We start from the raw sequence: 19,570 nt of genomic DNA on the forward strand, positions 1-19,570 counted from the left end.
CCCTCAAGCATGTTCACTTTATCAAATCTGGCCCTCTTTGAAAAAAGTTTGGACACCCCTGCCCTAGACTGAGTTATTGGAGGTGGTGTGTATGTACTGGTGCTTGTGAGGACAGGCAGCCTCTGTTCTATATGAGAAGAAGCACATATTACCAGTGGACCTTATGGGGACAGCACTACATGTAGATGCAATATTGATTGATATTGTGTTTTGACATAGTGAAATGTCCTAATTATTAATTCTAATATTTTCTTTTCCTCAGGCTCATTTTCAGTGACTCTCAACCTTGTAACTAACAACTTCTTGATCACCTAGAAGTGCAAGAGGACGAGAGAACCATGAAATTAAAGATGCGGCCATGCTTTCTTTTATGGAGGCGATGTTGGCATTCTGGAGAGAGAGCCAAGTAACCCAACCACAGCCTGTCTCTAGAATTTTTACTATGTTCTGACAGAAACATTCAACATAGGATGATGGATGTTCAGCTGGTGTTTACAATTACTCATCAGCTTGTAAAAAGCTGCCAAAGCTGAACATCCATCATCCTGTGTTTATTGTGGGGGATCCTGCACAGGGAGCGACTGGCCATTTTTTCCTGGACCAACCACTTTCTCCCCTGGCTCCATCTTCATGCCATAGAATGCAACATTATCCTCCCCAGAGCCGCCACCTGCAACAGCAGGACCAGGCTGCCCCCTTTGTCTCCCAATCTAGTGTCCCAACCCCTTACGTTCCCTCTCAGTCCTCCTAGCCGACTTCCTTTTAACTCTGTTCCCAGTATTCCTCCTCCTCCCTACTCCCTATTATTACATCTTCTCAGAAAATGTGATTTAAAATGTGCTTTAAACACTGTAAATAAAAAAAAATCAATTTGGATAACAATTTTTGTGCTGCGTATATATATTTATTTACTTAAAGCAAAGTAATTTTTCAAAAATGTATGTAACACCAGTAACATATTCAGCAATATAGGTAAAACAACAATTGCACACAACGTGCACAACATGAAGATTAGTACTGTAGATAAGAGTATAACAAACTGATAAAAGTAAATATGTTTTCAATATTGATCATATGCTACTGTATATGTAGCAAATCAGGCGCTGTGGTTCCATGAAATGTTTTTTTCAGCCGGCATTTTCAAACCATCTTCTAGCATTCTCCTTCTCAGAATTTACTGTAGTCCCTTGGGTCCCTATATTGATAAAGATAAACTTGTAATTGCTGGGGCACATGACCATGATTACAAGGAGAAATGTTTGTTATAATTAAAGGACCTTGAGCTGCATACATTTAATCGACATAAATTTGTACTTCTCTAGCGTTTTTCTCACTGGGAACTCAATGCACCTAAAAGGTATGGAAGTCACACTCAGCTGAGGAAACCAGAGGTAACCCACACAAGCACAGGGAGAACATGCAAACTCTATGCCGTTAGTGTTCTGGTCTGGATTTGAAATGAGGACCCTACTGCTGCAAGGGAGAAGTGTACCCTCTAAGTCACTGTGTTGCCCTGTTTGGCCCCTTTCACACAGTCCAGATCCGTTTTTCTCAGCAGGGGGTCTGCCCACTGATCCCCTGCTGAGCGGAGCGGGTGGATGACAGGTCCGTGTCTATTCTGCTTATGCAGAGTGGACACAGACATAGACCGCTCTGCTCTATGGGCAGTCGGATGTAAACGGACCAGCTGTCCATTTACACTCAACTGCTCTCTGTTTTTTTTTGCTGGATCGGAATGGATTGTAGGTAGGCAAATGTAAACAAAAACAAGTCCATTTATGTCCACTGCAACATAGCGGAGAATGGAGGGTCTGATCAGGTCCGCCTGAAAAGCGGATAGGTGGACCTGATTGGACCACTCGTGTGAAAGGGGCCTTTAGCGTCTAGGGCTTTCATGCAATTTAGAGAGTTTCTCTTTTTCCAAAATCCTCCTGAGATTGCTTTAATCATGAGCACATCTGATATTGGCACTGTGGATGCATGCAGTTCCTCCCCTATAGCTTTACCTTAGTCATGCACTATCCCAGAAATCATTAAGAAATTCCATTTAGGAAATAGTGGTTTAGAGGTGTATGTCTGTCTAGTGGCAAGAAATCTTAGTTATAAAATTTTATGGGATACCTTCTGAACTCTGCATAGTGCAGTGCAAATAAAATACATCATAGCAGCTGGGTGCAGGAGTTAGTAAAAACAATGTAGCCTCATTTTATTAAAGCATAGCACATTTACATGTGAGACGCTCATGTCCAGCCCAGAGTGCAACAGATGATGGAAAAGGCGGCACCAAAACCAACTTCTGATTTGTCACTTAGCTGCTGTGCAATGGCGTCAGACCCGCCGGAGAGAAGGATGGCCGGCGGCATCTACGGACGTAACTTGTGCAACTCACTGTCAAAAGATAGAGCAATGTCATGTGGATGAGCGGGCAGCAACGTGTTTTGGGTCACTGCCCCCCCTTTGACAAGCAGGCAGGTAAGCAGAGAGTTCTGGCTTATAAGACACTGGAACAGAGAGGGTGAGATTGAGAAGAATAGAGAGCAGCAAGGCCTTGCACAGCTCCTTTGTGATTAGACAAAGCAAACTACAAAAACCAGCATGTGGAAAAATACAAATGGACATGGAATTTCATCACTATATACAGACTTAACTAAATTAATAAAACTTGGTCATCCCATATGCAATCCATACAAGCAAGGTTATAAATAATGAAAATGATAATAATATTAAATAAAAAAAATATTAATATAAAACTATTGTGGAGATAATAAATAGATAGTTTTGAATTGAGAAATTATGAAGGCACAGTAAATGTTACCACTCAAATTAAATTAAAATGCCAGTAATAAATCATTCCAAACATGAAACCCATCAACCTCTAGTAGTGTACTACATAGACATAAAAGGAAATACATGCATAAAAAGAGATGTATACAGTATGTGCCCACACATACACTATAATGTCAAAAGTATTGGGACACCTGTCTTTACATGCACATGAGCTTTAATGACATCCCAGTCTTATGCCCCGTACACACGGTCGGATTTTCCGATGGACAATGTCCGATCGGAGCGTGTTGTCGGAAATTCCGACCGTGTGTGGGCGCCATCGGACATTTTCCATCGGATTTTCTGACACACAAAGTTGGACAGCAGGAGATAAAATTTTCCGATAACAAAATCCGATCGCGTCAATTCCGACCGTGTGTGGCCTGTTCCGACGCACAAAGTGCCACGCATGCTCAGAAAAAATTCCGACACGGGACAGCTCGTTCTGGTAAACGTAGCGTTAGGAATGGATACAGCACTTTCGTCACGCTGCAATGTTCAAAATGGTTTAATACAGCGCACTCTCTTCTTCTTTATAATGTGACAAGAATTAAGTAGTTTTGCTGCTCATATTCACACACACTTCTCACAAACTTATTTCGTTACTATTTATCGGGATTCCCTCAATATATTTTGATTTCTCACATCTGACAACAACATTTTTTTTTTTTTTTGGACTTTAATGTAGATTCTTTTTTTGTGTTTCTCTTTTTTATTTTTTTTGTGGTGATTTTGATTTGTATTCCCGAAAATGTTTGTGTGTTTTTTGTGACAAGTTCCCACAACACCACTAATATGTTGTTCTATTTAATCTGTAGGAGATTGTTTGGTGTTGTTGTCCCTTGTTAATTTCACATTGTACTTTAGAAATGTACCTGAATCGTCACCAACAAACTGTCCTTTTTGGATGAAAACACACACAGGAGAGTAGAATTTACCCAAAAAAATTTTATTAAAGGCTCACAACTAAACAAAGAGGGAGGCAATGCTGGAGAAACTGCAGAAGTGGGCGAAGCCTTGGACCCCCGGGGCAGACATCAACTATTTAAAAGCAAAATTGGTGGCCTGAGGAGTCCATATCATAAGGGAGGGCAGTCTGGTCCAGAAGTCCCAGAGATCCGGAAAGCAGCAGATGACATCTGTGTCCCCAGGCTGTGGTCATACGAGAGACTGCAGATTCTGTCAGACCAGACTGAACCCAGGGTCATCACTCTCAGGTCTTCTTTCCACGCTTCCTTCCAGGCTTTGGCTGTGGTGGTGGAGTTGTGGCAGCAGGAGGAGGAGGAGGAGGAGGATCGTCCCTCTCCATGACATCCGTCTTGTGTGTCAGTTCTCCACTCTCCCCCTTACGAAGGACTTTATAAATCAGGTCCTCAGAGATCTTGCGTTGACCCTCCTGCATGCCCTGCAATTTTGTGGCAGCCATGCAGGCAAAGGCCTCTTCAGGACTGGGGAAGGCTCGGAGGGACGCCGAAGCCTCCTGGATCAGCCTGTACGCTGAATCCTGCACGGAACTCGGAGTGGCCTTCCTGGCTCGTTTATATGGCAGGCGGAGGGGAGGGACCTGAGACTCAGTCAGGCTGCGACTTGTCCCTGGCTTCTCTTGGCTGACACTTAGCCCCGCCTCCTCCTGGCTGCCACTAATCCCCGCCTCCTCCTGACTGCCACATTCCACAGCCTCCTCCTGGCTGAGGTCTTCCTGTGTATGAAAAAGGGACATAGTTTTAGTTTTTTATTCATCAATCACACACAATTTTCACCTCCTGACTGCTGCAAATTGAATGTTAACAAATATAACAGACTATCCTTCTGAGCCCAGCAGTTTTCATTCTTTTCCCAATTTTGGGTGCCCACTACTGTCTATTGATATGTAAAGCACTTTTTTTAATCAGCAATTAGTGATCAATAATAACATCTAATAAACATCATTTATTTATTGACCAGAAATCTGTAGAAGAATGCTATACCTGACTCCAGCTGGGCTCCTCCACTTCTTCCTGGCTGGAAGGCCCAGGTTGGACATCGGAAGCCTCAGCTGGGGTGGAAGGAAGCGTGGAAGGAAGAGTGGAGAGGGATTCCCTGACTTCAGTGTGGTCTGACAGAAATCACAGTCTCTCGTAGTACCACAGCCTGGGGACATAAATATCATCTGCTGCAGCTCCGGATCTCTGGGAATCTGTGACCTTCTTGTGCTCCCTAAGATACGTGCTCCTCAGGCCACCAATTTTAGCTTTCAAATAAGGGATGGTTGCTGTGGGGACCACCGGCTTCACCAACTCCAGCAGTTTCTCCAGCGCTGCCTGCCTCTTCTGTTTGTGATTATAGTGGGGGTGTCTCACTTGCCACAGACAGGGCAGCTCCCTGTACTTGTCTATGAACAGGGGCAGGAAATTGTGGTCGTTGAACCCATCCATTTTCTCTGTAAGACACAACACAAGACAAAGCCTAATGTCAGGCCAAACTCCCCTAATCTTGTTACAATATAGGCTTCCATTTCGAAGCAGTATAGGCCCAAGTTTAGATCCTACCTTCGTTAGCACGATCGGCGTCTCCGATGCTCCTTCCTCCGCTCACAGATCGTACGTAAGACGTGCGCGTTACGATTTATACACACTGCGCATGCGTATAACTCCGCCCGCCCCTGACGTTCTTTCTAGTCTATTCCCCACCCCTTTTCATTCGGCGCAGTGGGGGAAGAGCACATGGCGGATAGACAGCAGGATCATGCTAATTGTAGCAATGAGGAGGAGGAGGAGGAAAGGCTGGAGCCTGAAACGTCCTGATCCAGAAGGAGATTAAAGGACTCAAATATGTCCTTTGGGGAGATGTTGGAGATGGTGGACATCCTGAAGAAGGCTGACTATGATGGAAAGTATGGGCCTTACCCCAACCCCAATGTCAGAAAGGCCAAGATCATGGCGAAAGTGGTCAGGAGTCTGCACCGGAAATTCGGGGTACGACGATCGAAAGATCAGCTCAGGAAGCGGTGGTCGGACCTGAAATTACGAGAACATGAGCAGTACAGAAAGATCCGGAGAGTGCTGCAAAAAAGTAAGTAGTTGTGCTGTGTTCCTATTCTTTATGTTTATTACGTTCGTGCTGCTCCATGTGCTTTTAGGAACTGTTGTACAGTTTAAAATGGCAACTTTCATGTTCATGGGCACATTATTCGTTCGGATCACACATTGTTATTTCGGACGATAAAATACCATTGTTTAGACCATATGCATTTGGCCACCATTTTGACGCCCTATACTTGTCTTCAAAGAATTGGGTTGTGTAGATGGCTTTGTTACTAGAATGAAATGCAAACTAGATTCTGTGTAAGGAGAGGACACTGAGCAGCTGCTTTCACATCTGGACACTGGAGCACTAGTGTGGGACACAAGAACACCATTTTTATTAGGGGGGCCACACAGGTGCTCCAGTGTATACTATAGGGGGGGCTACATCTGTGAAGCTTTTACCAAACAGGTAAAGTATTGCAGCTTGACAAAGGGCACTAAAAAAGCTACATCTTGGAACTCGGCTAAAATAGACAATTGTACCCCACTTCCAAGCAATGTTTCATCTTTATAGTTCTGACATTAAATATCTGTGTGCTAATTATACCATTTTTGTTTTACATAGGGGAGAAAAGACTCGGAGGACACCCCTCATCCCAGGAGACCAGAGCCCCCCCCTCTGGAAGAAGGGGAAATCCCCCCAACACAAGATGAGCAGGAGGAAGAAGACGTGGTGGAAGTAGTCACCACAACAGGTGAGTGTCTGCGACCACAGGCTCAGATAAGAGATGGATGGCGGCATTTTTTTGAAACCTAATTTATTTTGGGGTTCCTCTCTTTTTAGGTGATCGTGAGGTTGTGGATCCAGATCCTTTCACATCCGAAAGTGCCCAGATCCTGATCGGGGAGATCATGGGGTGTAATTTACAATTGGAAAACATCAAGCAAAACATCAATGATGTTATTCCAAAATATAAAAACATTATTGATGTTTTGGGGCGAGTTTAAAACCCCTCCAAATCACTTTCTTCTTTTGTGTGCTACAATGTGCGAAATGTTTTTGTGATTTTTCCCAAAGCCAAATTTGGAAGATGCACACAGTGTGCCAACATGTGCTATCTGCCATCACGGGAGATCAATGGACGCGTTTTGGGGGTGCAACCCCTTCCTCAATAATAAAGTAGCGGTGAGGAAGGGCTTTCTCCCCCAAAACACGTCCCTTGATCCCCCGTGATGGCAGCTAGCACATGTTGACATTGGGAAATTTGTGTGCATCTTCCAAATTTGGCTTTTCCAGGGGTGATTTCCCCCCATCTGAACGCAATATCAAACACAGTTCCTAAATACTCATGTCTGATATTGCCTTCCAGTTCTACCAAATGTGAACTTTGTAAGATCAAGATTTGTGTCTTTCTTGTGGGTTTTACACAGGCCTGTTTTCTATAAAATGGACATTTTGATTTTGGATAATGACACCACAAAAATTGTTATACAACAAACATGTTGGTTTGTCAGAAAAACCTTTGGGAAATGCACATGTGATTGTGCAGGTATTAAAAAGATTGTTCATCAAGAATGTGTGGATTATTATCTCACGCTACAACACTTTTGGGGTGATGTAATTGTTGTTTGATGGGAAAATGGGGGTTATTTCCTAAGGGGAAATCCACTTTGCACTACAAGTGCAGTTTCAGTGCAGTTGCAAGTGCACTTGTAGTGAAAAGTGTCTTTGCATTTAGTAAATAACAGCCAACAGTGCTTTGTAAGGTTACACAATCACAACATTTTCTGCACTCCACACATTTCTGTCAGGGTCAGCTAAAACAAACACAAGCAGTAAATGTCCACAAAGAAGAGCCTGGGGGGAGATGCCTGTCGAGAACTTGAGGTCCTGCAGGCTTCTCCCTGTGGCCAAATACCGCAGGGTAGCGACCAACCTCTGCTCTGCAGTGATGGCTTGCCTCATGCAGGTATCCTGCCTGCTGATATAGGGGGTCAGCAAAGCCAACAAACGGTGAAATACGGGGTCCGTCATCCTGAGAAAGTTCCTGAAATCATCAGGATTATTCTCACGGATCTCACGGAGCAAAGGCATATGACAGAACTGGTCACGCTGGAGCAACCAATTCTTGGTCCATGAACTCCTCCCCACCCTGTTCATGGACTGGACTTGTGTCAAGGTCAGGACCCCAACACCAAGCCCCCGCACAGCACGAACTGTACGAGGAGTACGCATACGAAACATGGCTAGAAAACGGTCGGCTGCTCAGAACGAAGTAACAGAACGCACTGAAGAACAGCAAGGCCTGTGAAGAGCGACCTGAAAAACAGCAACGAGCAGGCAAGATCACACAGAAAACTCCGATACGAAATGACTGCACGCACTGAAGAGCAGATACAAACCCACAAGCACAAACTGAACAGCAGAAAACGATCTGAAAGCCACGAGTCTGAAAAAGCGCGAATCGTCTCTCACCAAACTTTTACTAACACGAGATTAGCAAAAGGAGCCCAAAGGGTGCCGCGCTTGGTTCTGAACCGGCCTTTTCTAGTCTCGTTGTACGTGGTGTACATGACCGCGTGGTTGTCGACAACTTCCGACAACTTTGTGCGACCGTGTGTAAGCAAAACAAGTTTGAGCCAACATCCGTCGGAAAAAATCCTAGGATTTTGTTGTTGGAATGTCCGAACAAAGTCCGACCGTGTGTACGGGGCATTAGCCCGTAGGGTTCAATATTGAGTTGGCCCACCCTTTGCAGCTATAACAGCTTCAACTCTTCTGGGAAGGCTGTCCACAAGGTTTAGGAGGGTGTCTATGGGAATGTTTGACCATTCTTCCAGAAGGGCATTTGTGAGGTCAGGCACTGATGTTGGACGAGAAGGCCTGGCTCACAGTCTCCCCTCTAATTCCTGCACTTCTGGGTCTGGGGCACGCATGCGTGCTGCCAGCGAGCCGCTTCCACTGTGATTGGACACAGCATAAGCCAATCAGCGGGACCCACCAATCATTCGGGACACAAGCAGAACAGCTGTCTGCCTATGTAAACAAGGCAGATTGCCATTCTGTCAGTCGGGAAGGTATTGATTCTGTGTTCCTGCTAAGCAGGAACATGGTTCCCTGCATTTCCCTAGTACAAGCACCTCCCACACAGTAAAAGAACACAGGCTAGGCACACAGTTAACCCTTTGATCACCCCTGATGTTAACCTTTTCCCAGCCAGTGTCATTAGTACAGTGACAGTGCATATTTTTAGCACTGATCACTGTATTATTGTCACTGGTTCCTAAAAAAATGTCACTTGGTGTCTGATTTGTCCGCCACATTATCTTAGTCCCGCTATAAGTCGCTGATTGCCGCTATTACTAGTAAAAAAATAAAATAAATAAAAATATCCCATAGTTTGTAGACGCTATAACTTTTGCGCAAACCAATCAATATACGCGTATTGGGATTTTTTTTCACCAAAAACATATAGCATAATACATATTGGCCAAAATTGGTGAAGAAATTTGATTTCTTAGATTTTTTTTATTGGGTATGCTTTACAGCAGAAAGTAAATAAAACTGTTTTTGTTTTAAAAATTGTTGGTCTTTTTTTTGTTTATACAGCAAAAAATAAAAGCCATAGAGCTGATCAAATACCACCAAAAGAAAACAGGTTCAGAAGAGCAAATCAAATGATAAATATCAAACAATTGTTTTTCAGCTCCCAAAAAATATTTATTGAACATCAAATGTGTATTTTTTGTGCCCTAATCTGTAGTTAGTGGAGTCAAAGATGTTTGACACTAGCTTTCGCTAGTTCAGACGGCATCTGCATCCAACTCTTTTTTATTTACTTAAGCAATTTAATTGATATATTAAATACTGATTTATATTAAAACTAAGCTTTTTGTGAGTTTCTCAGTGAATTTAATCAATCGGTATATACTATACCTCGACCCTAAATTGTTTAGCATTAGGAGGGCATGGAGGAGGAGGGGAGTGTCCTTTACCACTGTTCACACCCACATGTGTGGGTCATGTATAGTCATGTAGGCTGCACAGATTTAAAAAAAAAAAAGGAGGAAATGAAGAGCTTAGAAGAGAACTGAAAATAGAGCATGCTCCGTAGAGGACACCAGCTGGTTTACACAATATCAACCTGTAGTGGGGACACCGAGAAGATGGGAGGGACAGCTGAAGGCAGGATCAACCAGGTATATTTCAGTCTACACAAAACAAATGTTTTAGGGGCTTTGTATGAGCACTGTTATATAACTAGGGATGAGCTTCGTGTTCGAGTCGAACCCATGTTCGACTCGAACATTGGCTGTTCGGTCGTTCACCGAATTCCGAACATTATGGGCCGTTCGCGCCAAATTCGTTTGGCGCGTCACGGCCCATAATTCACTGCGGCATCGCAGTGCATTGCTGGCTGATGATTGGCCAAGCATACACTATGATCCGCATGCTTGGCCAATCACAGCGCCGTCGGTAGAGAGAGCTGTAATTGGCCAAAGCCAGGGTGGCTTTGGCCAATTATGGCTCAGGGGGTTTAGAACACGCCCCACACTATATAAGGCCGCCTGCACGGCGGCCCTGTGTAGTGTGTTCTGGCGTGCTGAGAGATAGACAGAGAGACAGTGTCATTTCATTTGAGTTAGCTAGATTAGGCAGGACAGTCAGTGAGTTAGCTGCACTTACAGTGTATTGTGTATATATATATGCATACCAGGTGTTGTATATATATATATATATATATATATATATATATATATATATATACACTGTATTCAGTTCAGCTAGATCCGTTCCTGTTATTTTCTTACTGACAGGCAGGCTTGTCTTGTTACAGTATTTACAGTACCTGAAGAAAATTGCTGGTGTTCTTTTGATCCTATTAGTACCACAGTCAGGCAGCTAGACTATTTACAGTTAGTGCAGTGCGTCCTGCTCACAGTGTTCAGCTAAAACTACAAGTTAGTGTAGTAAGACCTCTGCACAGTATTCAGCTAAAACTACAAGTTAGTGTGGTGCGTCCTCCTCACAGTGTTCAGCTAAACCTACAAGTTATTTTTTTGCGAGCTCTGCACAGTGTTCATCTAAAGCTACAAGTTAGTGCAGTGCGTCCTGCTCACAGTGTTCAGCTAAAACTACAAGTTAGTGTGGTGCGTCCTGCTCACAGTGTTCAGCTAAAACTACAAGTTACTGCAGTGTGTCCTGCTCACAGTGTTCAGCTAAAACTACAAGTTACTGCAGTGTGTCCTGCTCACAGTGTTCAGCTAAAACTACAAGTTAGTGCAGTGCGTCCTGCTCACAGTGTTCAGCTAAAACTACAAGTTAGTGTGGTGCGTCCTCCTCACAGTGTTCATCTAAAGCTACAAGTTAGTGCAGTGCGTCCTGCTCACAGTGTTCAGCTAAAACTACAAGTTAGTGTGGTGCGTCCTCCTCACAGTGTTCAGCTAAAACTACAAGTTAGTGTGGTGCGTCCTCCTCACAGTGTTCAGCTAAAACTACAAGTTAGTGTGGTGCGTCCTCCTCACAGTGTTCAGCTAAAACTACAAGTTAGTGCAGTGCGTCCTGCTCACAGTGTTCAGCTAAAACTACAAGTTAGTGCGGTGCGTCCTCCTCACAGTGTTCAGCTAAAACTACAAGTTAGTGCAGTGCGTCCTGCTCACAGTGTTCAGCTAAAACTACAAGTTAGTGTAGTGAGACCTCTGCACAGTGTTCATCTAAAGGTACAAGTTAGTGTGGTGCATCCTCCTCACAGTGTTCAGCTAAAACTACAAGTTAGTGCAGTGCGTCCTGCTCACAGTGTTCAGCTAAAACTACAAGTTAGTGCGGTGCGTCCTCCTCACAGTGTTCAGCTAAAACTACAAGTTAGTGCAGTGCGTCCTGCTCACAGTGTTCAGCTAAAACTACAAGTTAGTGGGGTGCGTCCTCCTCACAGTGTTCAGCTAAAACTACAAGTTAGTGTAGTGAGACCTCTGCACAGTGTTCATCTAAAGCTACAAGTTAGTGCAGTGCGTCCTGCTCACAGTGTTCAGCTAAAACTACAAGTTAGTGCAGTGTGTCCTGCTCACAGTGTTCAGCTAAAACTACAAGTTAGTGTAGTGCGTTCTCCTCACAGTGTTCAGCTAAAACTACAAGTCAGTGCAGTGCGTCCTGCTCCCAGTGTTCAGCTAAAACTACAAGTTAGTGTAGTGCGTTCTCCTCACAGTGTTCAGCTAAAACTACAAGTTAGTGCAGTGCGTCCAGCTCACAGTGTTCAGCTAAAACTACAAGTTAGTGCAGTGTGTCCTGTTCACAGTGTTCAGCTAAAACTACAAGTTAGTGCAGTGCGTCCTGCTCACAGTGTTCAGCTAAAACTACAAGTTAGTGCAGTGCGTCCTGCTCACAGTGTTCAGCTAAAACTACAAGTTAGTGTAGTGAGACCTCTGCACAGTGTTCATCTAAAGGTACAAGTTAGTGTGGTGCATCCTCCTCACAGTGTTCAGCTAAAACTACAAGTTAGTGCAGTGCGTCCTGCTCACAGTGTTCAGCTAAAACTACAAGTTAGTGCGGTGCGTCCTCCTCACAGTGTTAAGCTAAAACTACAAGTTAGTGCAGTGCGTCCTGCTCACAGTGTTCAGATAAAACTACAAGTTAGTGCGGTGCGTCCTCCTCACAGTGTTCAGCTAAAACTACAAGTTAGTGTAGTGAGACCTCTGCACAGTGTTCATCTAAAGCTACAAGTTAGTGCAGTGTGTCCTGCTCACAGTGTTCAGCTAAAACTACAAGTCAGTGCAGTGCGTCCTGCTCCCAGTGTTCAGCTAAAACTACAAGTTAGTGTAGTGCGTTCTCCTCACAGTGTTCAGCTAAAACTACAAGTTAGTGCAGTGCGTCCAGCTCACAGTGTTCAGCTAAAACTACAAGTTAGTGTGGTGAGACCTCTGCACAGTGTTCAGCTAAAACTACAAGTTAGTGCAGTGCGTCCTGCTCACAGTGTTCAGCTAAAACTACAAGTTAGTGCAGTGCGTCCTCCTCACAGTGTTCAGCTAAACCTACAAGTTATTTTTTTGCGAGCTCTGCACAGTGTTCATCTAAAGCTACAAGTTAGTGCAGTGCGTCCTGCTCACAGTGTTCACACACTGTGCACACTGTATTCAGTTTAGCTAGATCCATTCCTGTTATCTTCTTACTGACAGGCAGGCTTGTCTTGTTACAGTATTTACAGCTACCTGAAGAAAATTGCTGGTGTTCTTTTGATCCTATTAGTACCACAGTCAGGCAGCTAGACTATTTACAGTTAGTGCAGTGTGTCCTCCTCACAGTGTTCAGCTAAACCTACAAGTTAGTGTAGTGCGTCCTGCTCACAGTGTTCAGCTAAAACTACAAGTTAGTGTGGTGCGTCCTCCTCACAGTATTCAGCTAAACCTACAAGTTATTTTTTTGCGAGCTCTGCACGGTGTTCATCTAAAGCTACCTGTAGAAGGTTGGTGGTGTTTTCCTGATCCTATCACTACCGCAGGCAGCTAAAAAAGCTACAAGTTAGTTTTTTGCGAGCTCTGCACAGTGTTCATTTAAAGCTACCTGTAGAAGGTTGGTGGTGTTCTCATACTACAGGCAGGCAGTTGATTTTGCTAGCTGCAGTATCAGTACATATATATATATCCCAGCTTGGTGCTGCTACAGGCCATTAGTATGTCTGGAAGGCCAAGAAGGAGAGGCAGACAGTCACAAGCCAATAAGAGAGGGCAAGCAGGCTCTGTGTCTAGTGCTGGTCGTGGAGACGGTGCATCCTCATCAGCACGTGGCCGTGGGACACGCTTGGCCTTTTTTTTCGGCAGCTGGCCGCGTTGAGCCGCAACATGCGGAAGACTTGGTCGAGTGGATGACCAAGCCATCCTCATCCTCTCTCACCCATGCTCAGGGTACTTTGTCTGGCAAAGCAGTGGCCTCTTCCCTCGGCTCAATGTCATCAGTGACTCCTTCCCTAGCCCCACCATGTCCTCCCGAGGAGTCCCTCGAACTGTTTGACCACAGTGTTGAGCACATTGACTGCATCACACCCCAAAGCTCCACATGTGCAGGGCGCTGCAGTCTCTGCGCGTTATTCAAAAAGTTCTTTGGTGTGGGCCTTTTTTGAGACGAGTGCATCAGATCGCACCGCTGCTATTTGCAACGTATGTCTTAGGCGTATCTCTCTTGGCCAAAACATCTCCACATGCTTGACCAGACATATGTTGACCTGCCATGCAGTTCATTGGCAAGCGTATCTAAAAGACCCACACCAAAGAACAAAGAGGACCTCTCCTTGCTCCTCATCAGCTGAGATCTCCAACCCCACTATACCTTCAGTCCTCTCTGAGACCTGCACTGGGAATGAAGGTGTAGAATTAGGTGTGTCACAGCCAAGTACTTGTGGGCAATCTGCTTTTGGTACACCGACGTCAGATTGTACCAGGCAAATTTCCCTGCCCCAGCTGCTGCACCGCCGAAAGAAGTTTGCTCCCAGCCATCCACATGCCCAGCGGTTGAATGCTAGCTTGGCAAAATTGCTAGCACTTCAACTGCTGCCTTTTCAGTTGGTAGACTCTGCCCCCTTCCGTGAGTTTGTGGAATGTGCGGTTCCTCAGTGGCAGGCACCCACTTTTTCTCACGGAAGGCAATTCCGGCTCTCTACCGGCATGTGGAAGGCAATGTCCATGCCTCACTGGACAGGGCAGTCAGCTGTAAGGTGCATATTACCGCTGACTCATGGTCCAGCAGGCATGGACAGGGACGTTACCTAAGTTTCACAGCGCATTGGGTGACTCTGCTGGCAGCTGGGAAGGATGCAGGACAAGGTGCAGTAGTGTTGGAGGTTGTTCCGCCACCACGCCACCAAAATGTCACTACTAATGATTGTGACACACCTCTCTCCTCCACCCCCTCCTCTTCTTCTTCCTCCATGGCCTCTTCCTGTGCTTTGTCCTCAGAACCAGCGGTGCTCCGTAGCCGTTCAAGGGGCTACGCAAGTACGCAGGCCAAAAGATGCCATGCGGTGCTTGAGCTGGTGTGCTTGGGGGACAGGAGCCACACTGGGGCAGAGGTTCTGTCAGCTCTGCAGGGGCAGGTTCAGAGGTGGTTGACGCCACGCCAAATTAAGGCAGGAATGGTGGTTTGCGACAATGGCACCAACCTCCTCTCTGCCCTCCGACAGGGACAAATGACCCATGTGCCCTGTTTGGCTCACGTCCTTAACTTGATGGTGCAGCGGTTCTTGGGCAGGTACCCGGGCTTACATGATGTCCTGAGGCAGGCCAGGAAAGTCTGTGTGCATTTCCGCCGGTCATATAATGCCAGTGCTCAGCTGGCGGACCTCCAAAAGGAGTTTAACCTGCCCAAGAACCGCCTAATCTGTGACATGCCCACCAGGTGGAACTCAACGTTGGCCATGCTGCAGCGGCTGCACACGCAGCAGAGGGCCTTCAATGAGTACCTGTGCAGCTATGGCACCAGGACAGGGTCAGGGGAGCTTGTTTTTTTTTCCCCACGCCAGTGGGCCATGATCAGGGATGCATGCACTGTCCTGTCACCATTTGAGGAGGCCACGAGGATGGTGAGCAGTGATAGTGCATGCATCAGTGACACTGTCCCCCTTGTCCACCTGTTGGAGCACACGCTGCGTGGAATAATGGACAGGGCCCTTGAGGCAGAACAGAGGCAGGAAGAGGAGGACTTCCTTAGCTCTCAAGGCCCCCTTTCTCCAGACAGTGTTCCTGTGTGCCCGCCGATCACACAGGAAGAGGACGAGGAGGAGGAGGAGGAAGATTGTGTCAGTATGGAGGTGGAGCCTGGCACTCAGCATCAGCAGCAGGCTTTAAGGGATCAGTCCCAAGAAACACATGGACTTGTACGTGGTTGGGAGGAGGTGGCTGCGGACCATGTCGTCCTTAGTGACCCAGAGGACTCCGGACCGTATGCCTCAGCAAACCTACGCTGCATGGCCTCCCTGATCCTGCAAAGCCTGCGTAAGGATCCTCGTATTCGTGGTATCAAGGAGAAGGACCAATACTGGCTGGCAACCCTCCTTGATCCACGTTACAAGGGTAAGGTTGCGGACCTTATCTTGCCATCGCAGAGGGAGCAGAGGATGAAACATCTTCGGGAGGCCTTGCAGAAAGGTCTGTGCAACGCGTTCCCAGAGACTGGGAGGTTACAAACTCCTGTTTCTGGACAACGTGTTGCTGAGGCTTCGGTCAGTCAAAGAAGGAGCGGTGGAGAAGGTGGCTGCCTGACCGATGCGTTCAGACAATTTTTTGGTCCGCAGCCCCAAGGTATGATCGGTTCCAGCAACCATCGCCAGCGTCTGTTTTACATGGTGCAGGAATACCTAGGAGCAAGATCTGACTTGGACACCTTTCCCACCTTAAATCCTCTGGGTTACTGGGTCTTGAGGATGGATCACTGGCCAGAGCTTGCACAGTATGCAATTGAGCTACTGGCCTGTCCTGCATCCAGCGTTCTTTCGGAACGCACATTCAGTGCTGCTGGAGGCTTTGTAACCAATCACAGGGTGCGTCTGTCCACCGTCTCGGTCGATCGACTGACCTTCATAAAAATGAATCAGTCTTGGATCACCACCAGCTACCAAGCACCTGATGCTGATGTAAACGAATAATTTTTTTTGAAATCTCAGATCCCTTCAAAGACTGCCTATACTGATGCTGAGTGACTATCCCTGAGTAATTATCCTCTTCCTCCTCAATGATCACGCTGATAGCTTGTAAGAACATTTTTGGTTCTGGGCACCACCACCAGTGCCTAAGGCCCAATTTTTCAGCCCTTGTTTAACAGGGGCATGTAATTACAATTTTTGATGCAATACTTTGCAGCAGGGCTCATTTCTGCGTTCCGACTAGAGTATCTGTGAGGGGTTGCAGTGTTGTGGCACCAGCACCAGTGCCTAAGGCCCAATTTTTCAGCCCTTGTTTAACAGGGGCGTGTAATTAAAATTTTTGATGCAATACTTTGCAGCAGGGCTCATTTCTGCGTTCCAACTAGAGTATCTGTGAGGGGTTGCAGTGTTGTGGCACCAGCACCAGTGCCTAAGGCCCAATTTTTCAGCCCCTGTTTAACAGGGGCGTGTAATTACAATTTTTGATGCAATACTTTGCAGCAGGGCTCATTTCTGCGTTCCAACTAGAGTATCTGTGAGGGGTTGCAGTGTTGTGGCACCAGCACCAGTGCCTAAGGCCCAATTTTTCAGCCCTTGTTTAACAGGGGCGTGTAATTAAAATTTTTGATGCAATACTTTGCAGCAGGGCTCATTTCTGCGTTCCAACTAGAGTATCTGTGAGGGGTTGCAGTGTTGTGGCACCAGCACCAGTGCCTAAGGCCCAATTTTTCAGCCCCTGTTTAACAGGGGCGTGTAATTACAATTTTTGATGCAATACTTTGCAGCAGGGCTCGTTCCTGCGTTCCAACTAGAGTGTCTGTGAGGGGTTGCAGTGTTGTGGCACCAGCACCAGTGCCTAAGGCCTAATTTTTCAGCCCCTGTTCAACAGGGGCATGTAATTACAATTCTTGATCTAATATTTCACAGCAGGGCCCATTTCTGCACCCACCAAGAGCGAGTGAGGACTTACAGTGTTGTGGCACCAGCACCACCACCACCACCACCAAAGGCCCAATTTTTCTGCCCTTGTTCAACAGGGGCATGTAATTACAATTCTTGATCTAATATTTCACAGCAGGGCCCATTTCTGCACCCACCAAGAGCGAGTGAGGACTTACAGTGTTGTGGCACCAGCACCACCACCACCACCACCAAAGGCCCAATTTTTCTGCCCCTGTTCAACAGGGGCATGTAATTACAATTCTTGATCTAATATTTCACAGCAGGGCCCTGTGAGGGCTTACAGTGTTGTGGCCACAACAACACCTAAGGCCCAAATTTCTGCTGAGTATATAGGGCAGGCCCCTACTTTCAAACATCTAACTTACAAACGACTCCTACTTGCAAACGGAAGGAGACAACAGGAAGTGAGATGAAATCTACCCCTAGGAAGGGAAATTCTCTCCTGTAAGAGTTAATATGGGAAAAACATTTCTCCTTTCCACTGATGGTTTCCAATCCTTGTTCCACAAAAAAACCCACATTTTCAAAAAACATTTGTCATTGGGACAAAAAGTGAGGTGAAATCTTCTGAAGAGGAGGACAGACAGCAAAACAAATGGCACAGGGGTGATAACCCTTCCCTATGTTTTCCAAAAAGCTTAAAAAAAGATTTTTTTGGCTGGAGCTAAACACGTTAAAAATGTACCCGTTCAAAATTACAAACAGATTCTACTTAACAACAAACCTACAGTCCCTGTCTTGTTTGCACCATCTGTATACTGCTGTTCAGAGTATATAGGGCCTGGTGGCCCCACACCTTTCCTTATTTTATTTTGGGTCCTGGGTTCCCCTTAATATCCATACAAGACCCAAAGGGCCTGGTAATGGACTGGGGGGTACCCATGCCGTTTGTCTCACTGATTTTCATCCATATTGCCAGGACCCGACATTACATTAAACCCGCAAGCAGTTTTAAATGAGATTTTTTCCTTTAAAAATGACATTTTGTGCAGGGACTGTTCTAAACATGGGAAACACGCGCCACTTTACAGGCATATTATAGACACCCCCCAGGTACGATATTTAAAGGAATATTTCACTTTTTTTTTTTTTACTTTAAGCATCATTAAAATCACTGCTCCCGAAAAAACGGCCGTTTTAAAAAGTTTTTTTTGCATTGATACATGTCCCCTGGGGTAGGACCCGGGTCCCCAAACCCTTTTTAGGACAATACCATGCAAATTAGCCTTTAAAATGAGCACTTTTGATTTTGAACGTTCGAGTCCCATAGACGTCAATGGGGTTCTAACGTTCGTGTGAATTTTCGGTCCGTTCGCAGGTTCTGGTGCGAACCGAACCGGGGGGTGTTCGGCTCATCCCTACTACTGAGTACCTACAGAGTCACCCTGGTTTTTGAGGTACTTTAGCACTAGGTCTTCTTGTCACCTGTTTTTATAACTTGTATTGATGTTATGAAGCAAGGCAAATATGACACAGCAATGATAGCATGACCCCGATCTTGGTAAAGAGCCGATGATGTGGCTCTTTACCCATGTGATTTGCTGTGTCCAATAACAGTCAATCACATGTAAATGACAGCATGTAAGGAGAGCCGATCAGCAGCATCTCCTCGCAGGGGAGACTGTACAGACAATTAGGGCACTGATTACAGTGCAGCCCTAGCAGTGCCCAGCAAGTGACACCAATCAGTGCTGCCTTTTAGTGCCCAGTGCCACCCATTAATGCCCATTAGTGCCCAACTATACTGCCCATAAGTTCCGCCTATCAGTGCCACCACCTATCGGTGAACTTCAGTGAAGGAGAAAAATTCCTTACAGTGCCTTGAAAAAGTATTCGTACCCCTTGAAATTTTCCACATTTTGTCATGTTACAACCAAAAACGTAAATGTATTTTATTGGGATTTTATGTGATAGACCAACACAAAGTGGCACATAATTCTGAAGTGGAAGGAAAGTGATAAATGGTTTTCAATTTTTTTTACAAATAAATATGTGAAAAATGCAGGGGGCATTAGTATGGCGCCCCCCGGAGTCAATACTTTGTAGAACCTCCTTTCTCTGCAATTACAGCTGCAAGTCTTTTTGGGGATGTCTCTACCAGCTTTGTACATCTAGAGAGTGACATTTTTGCCCATTCTTATTTGCAAAATA

At 45.6% G+C, this 19,570-nt stretch overlaps 1 protein-coding gene across 1 annotated transcript in view; it reads right to left on the bottom strand.

The window, feature by feature from the left end:
• Positions 1-909: 909 nt before the first annotated feature.
• The window catches only part of LOC141102916 (matrix metalloproteinase-9-like), a 116,548-nt gene continuing 97,887 nt past the window's right edge, over positions 910-19,570 (bottom strand). Inside the window, exon 6 of the mRNA XM_073591954.1 lies at positions 910-1,195. Coding sequence (XP_073448055.1) covers positions 1,128-1,195 — 68 coding nt within the window. The 3' untranslated portion in view covers positions 910-1,127. The remainder of the gene's footprint in view (positions 1,196-19,570) is intronic.

This window comes from Aquarana catesbeiana, linkage group LG07 (genome assembly GCF_042186555.1).
Source record: "Aquarana catesbeiana isolate 2022-GZ linkage group LG07, ASM4218655v1, whole genome shotgun sequence".
NCBI lineage: Eukaryota > Metazoa > Chordata > Amphibia > Anura > Ranidae > Aquarana > Aquarana catesbeiana.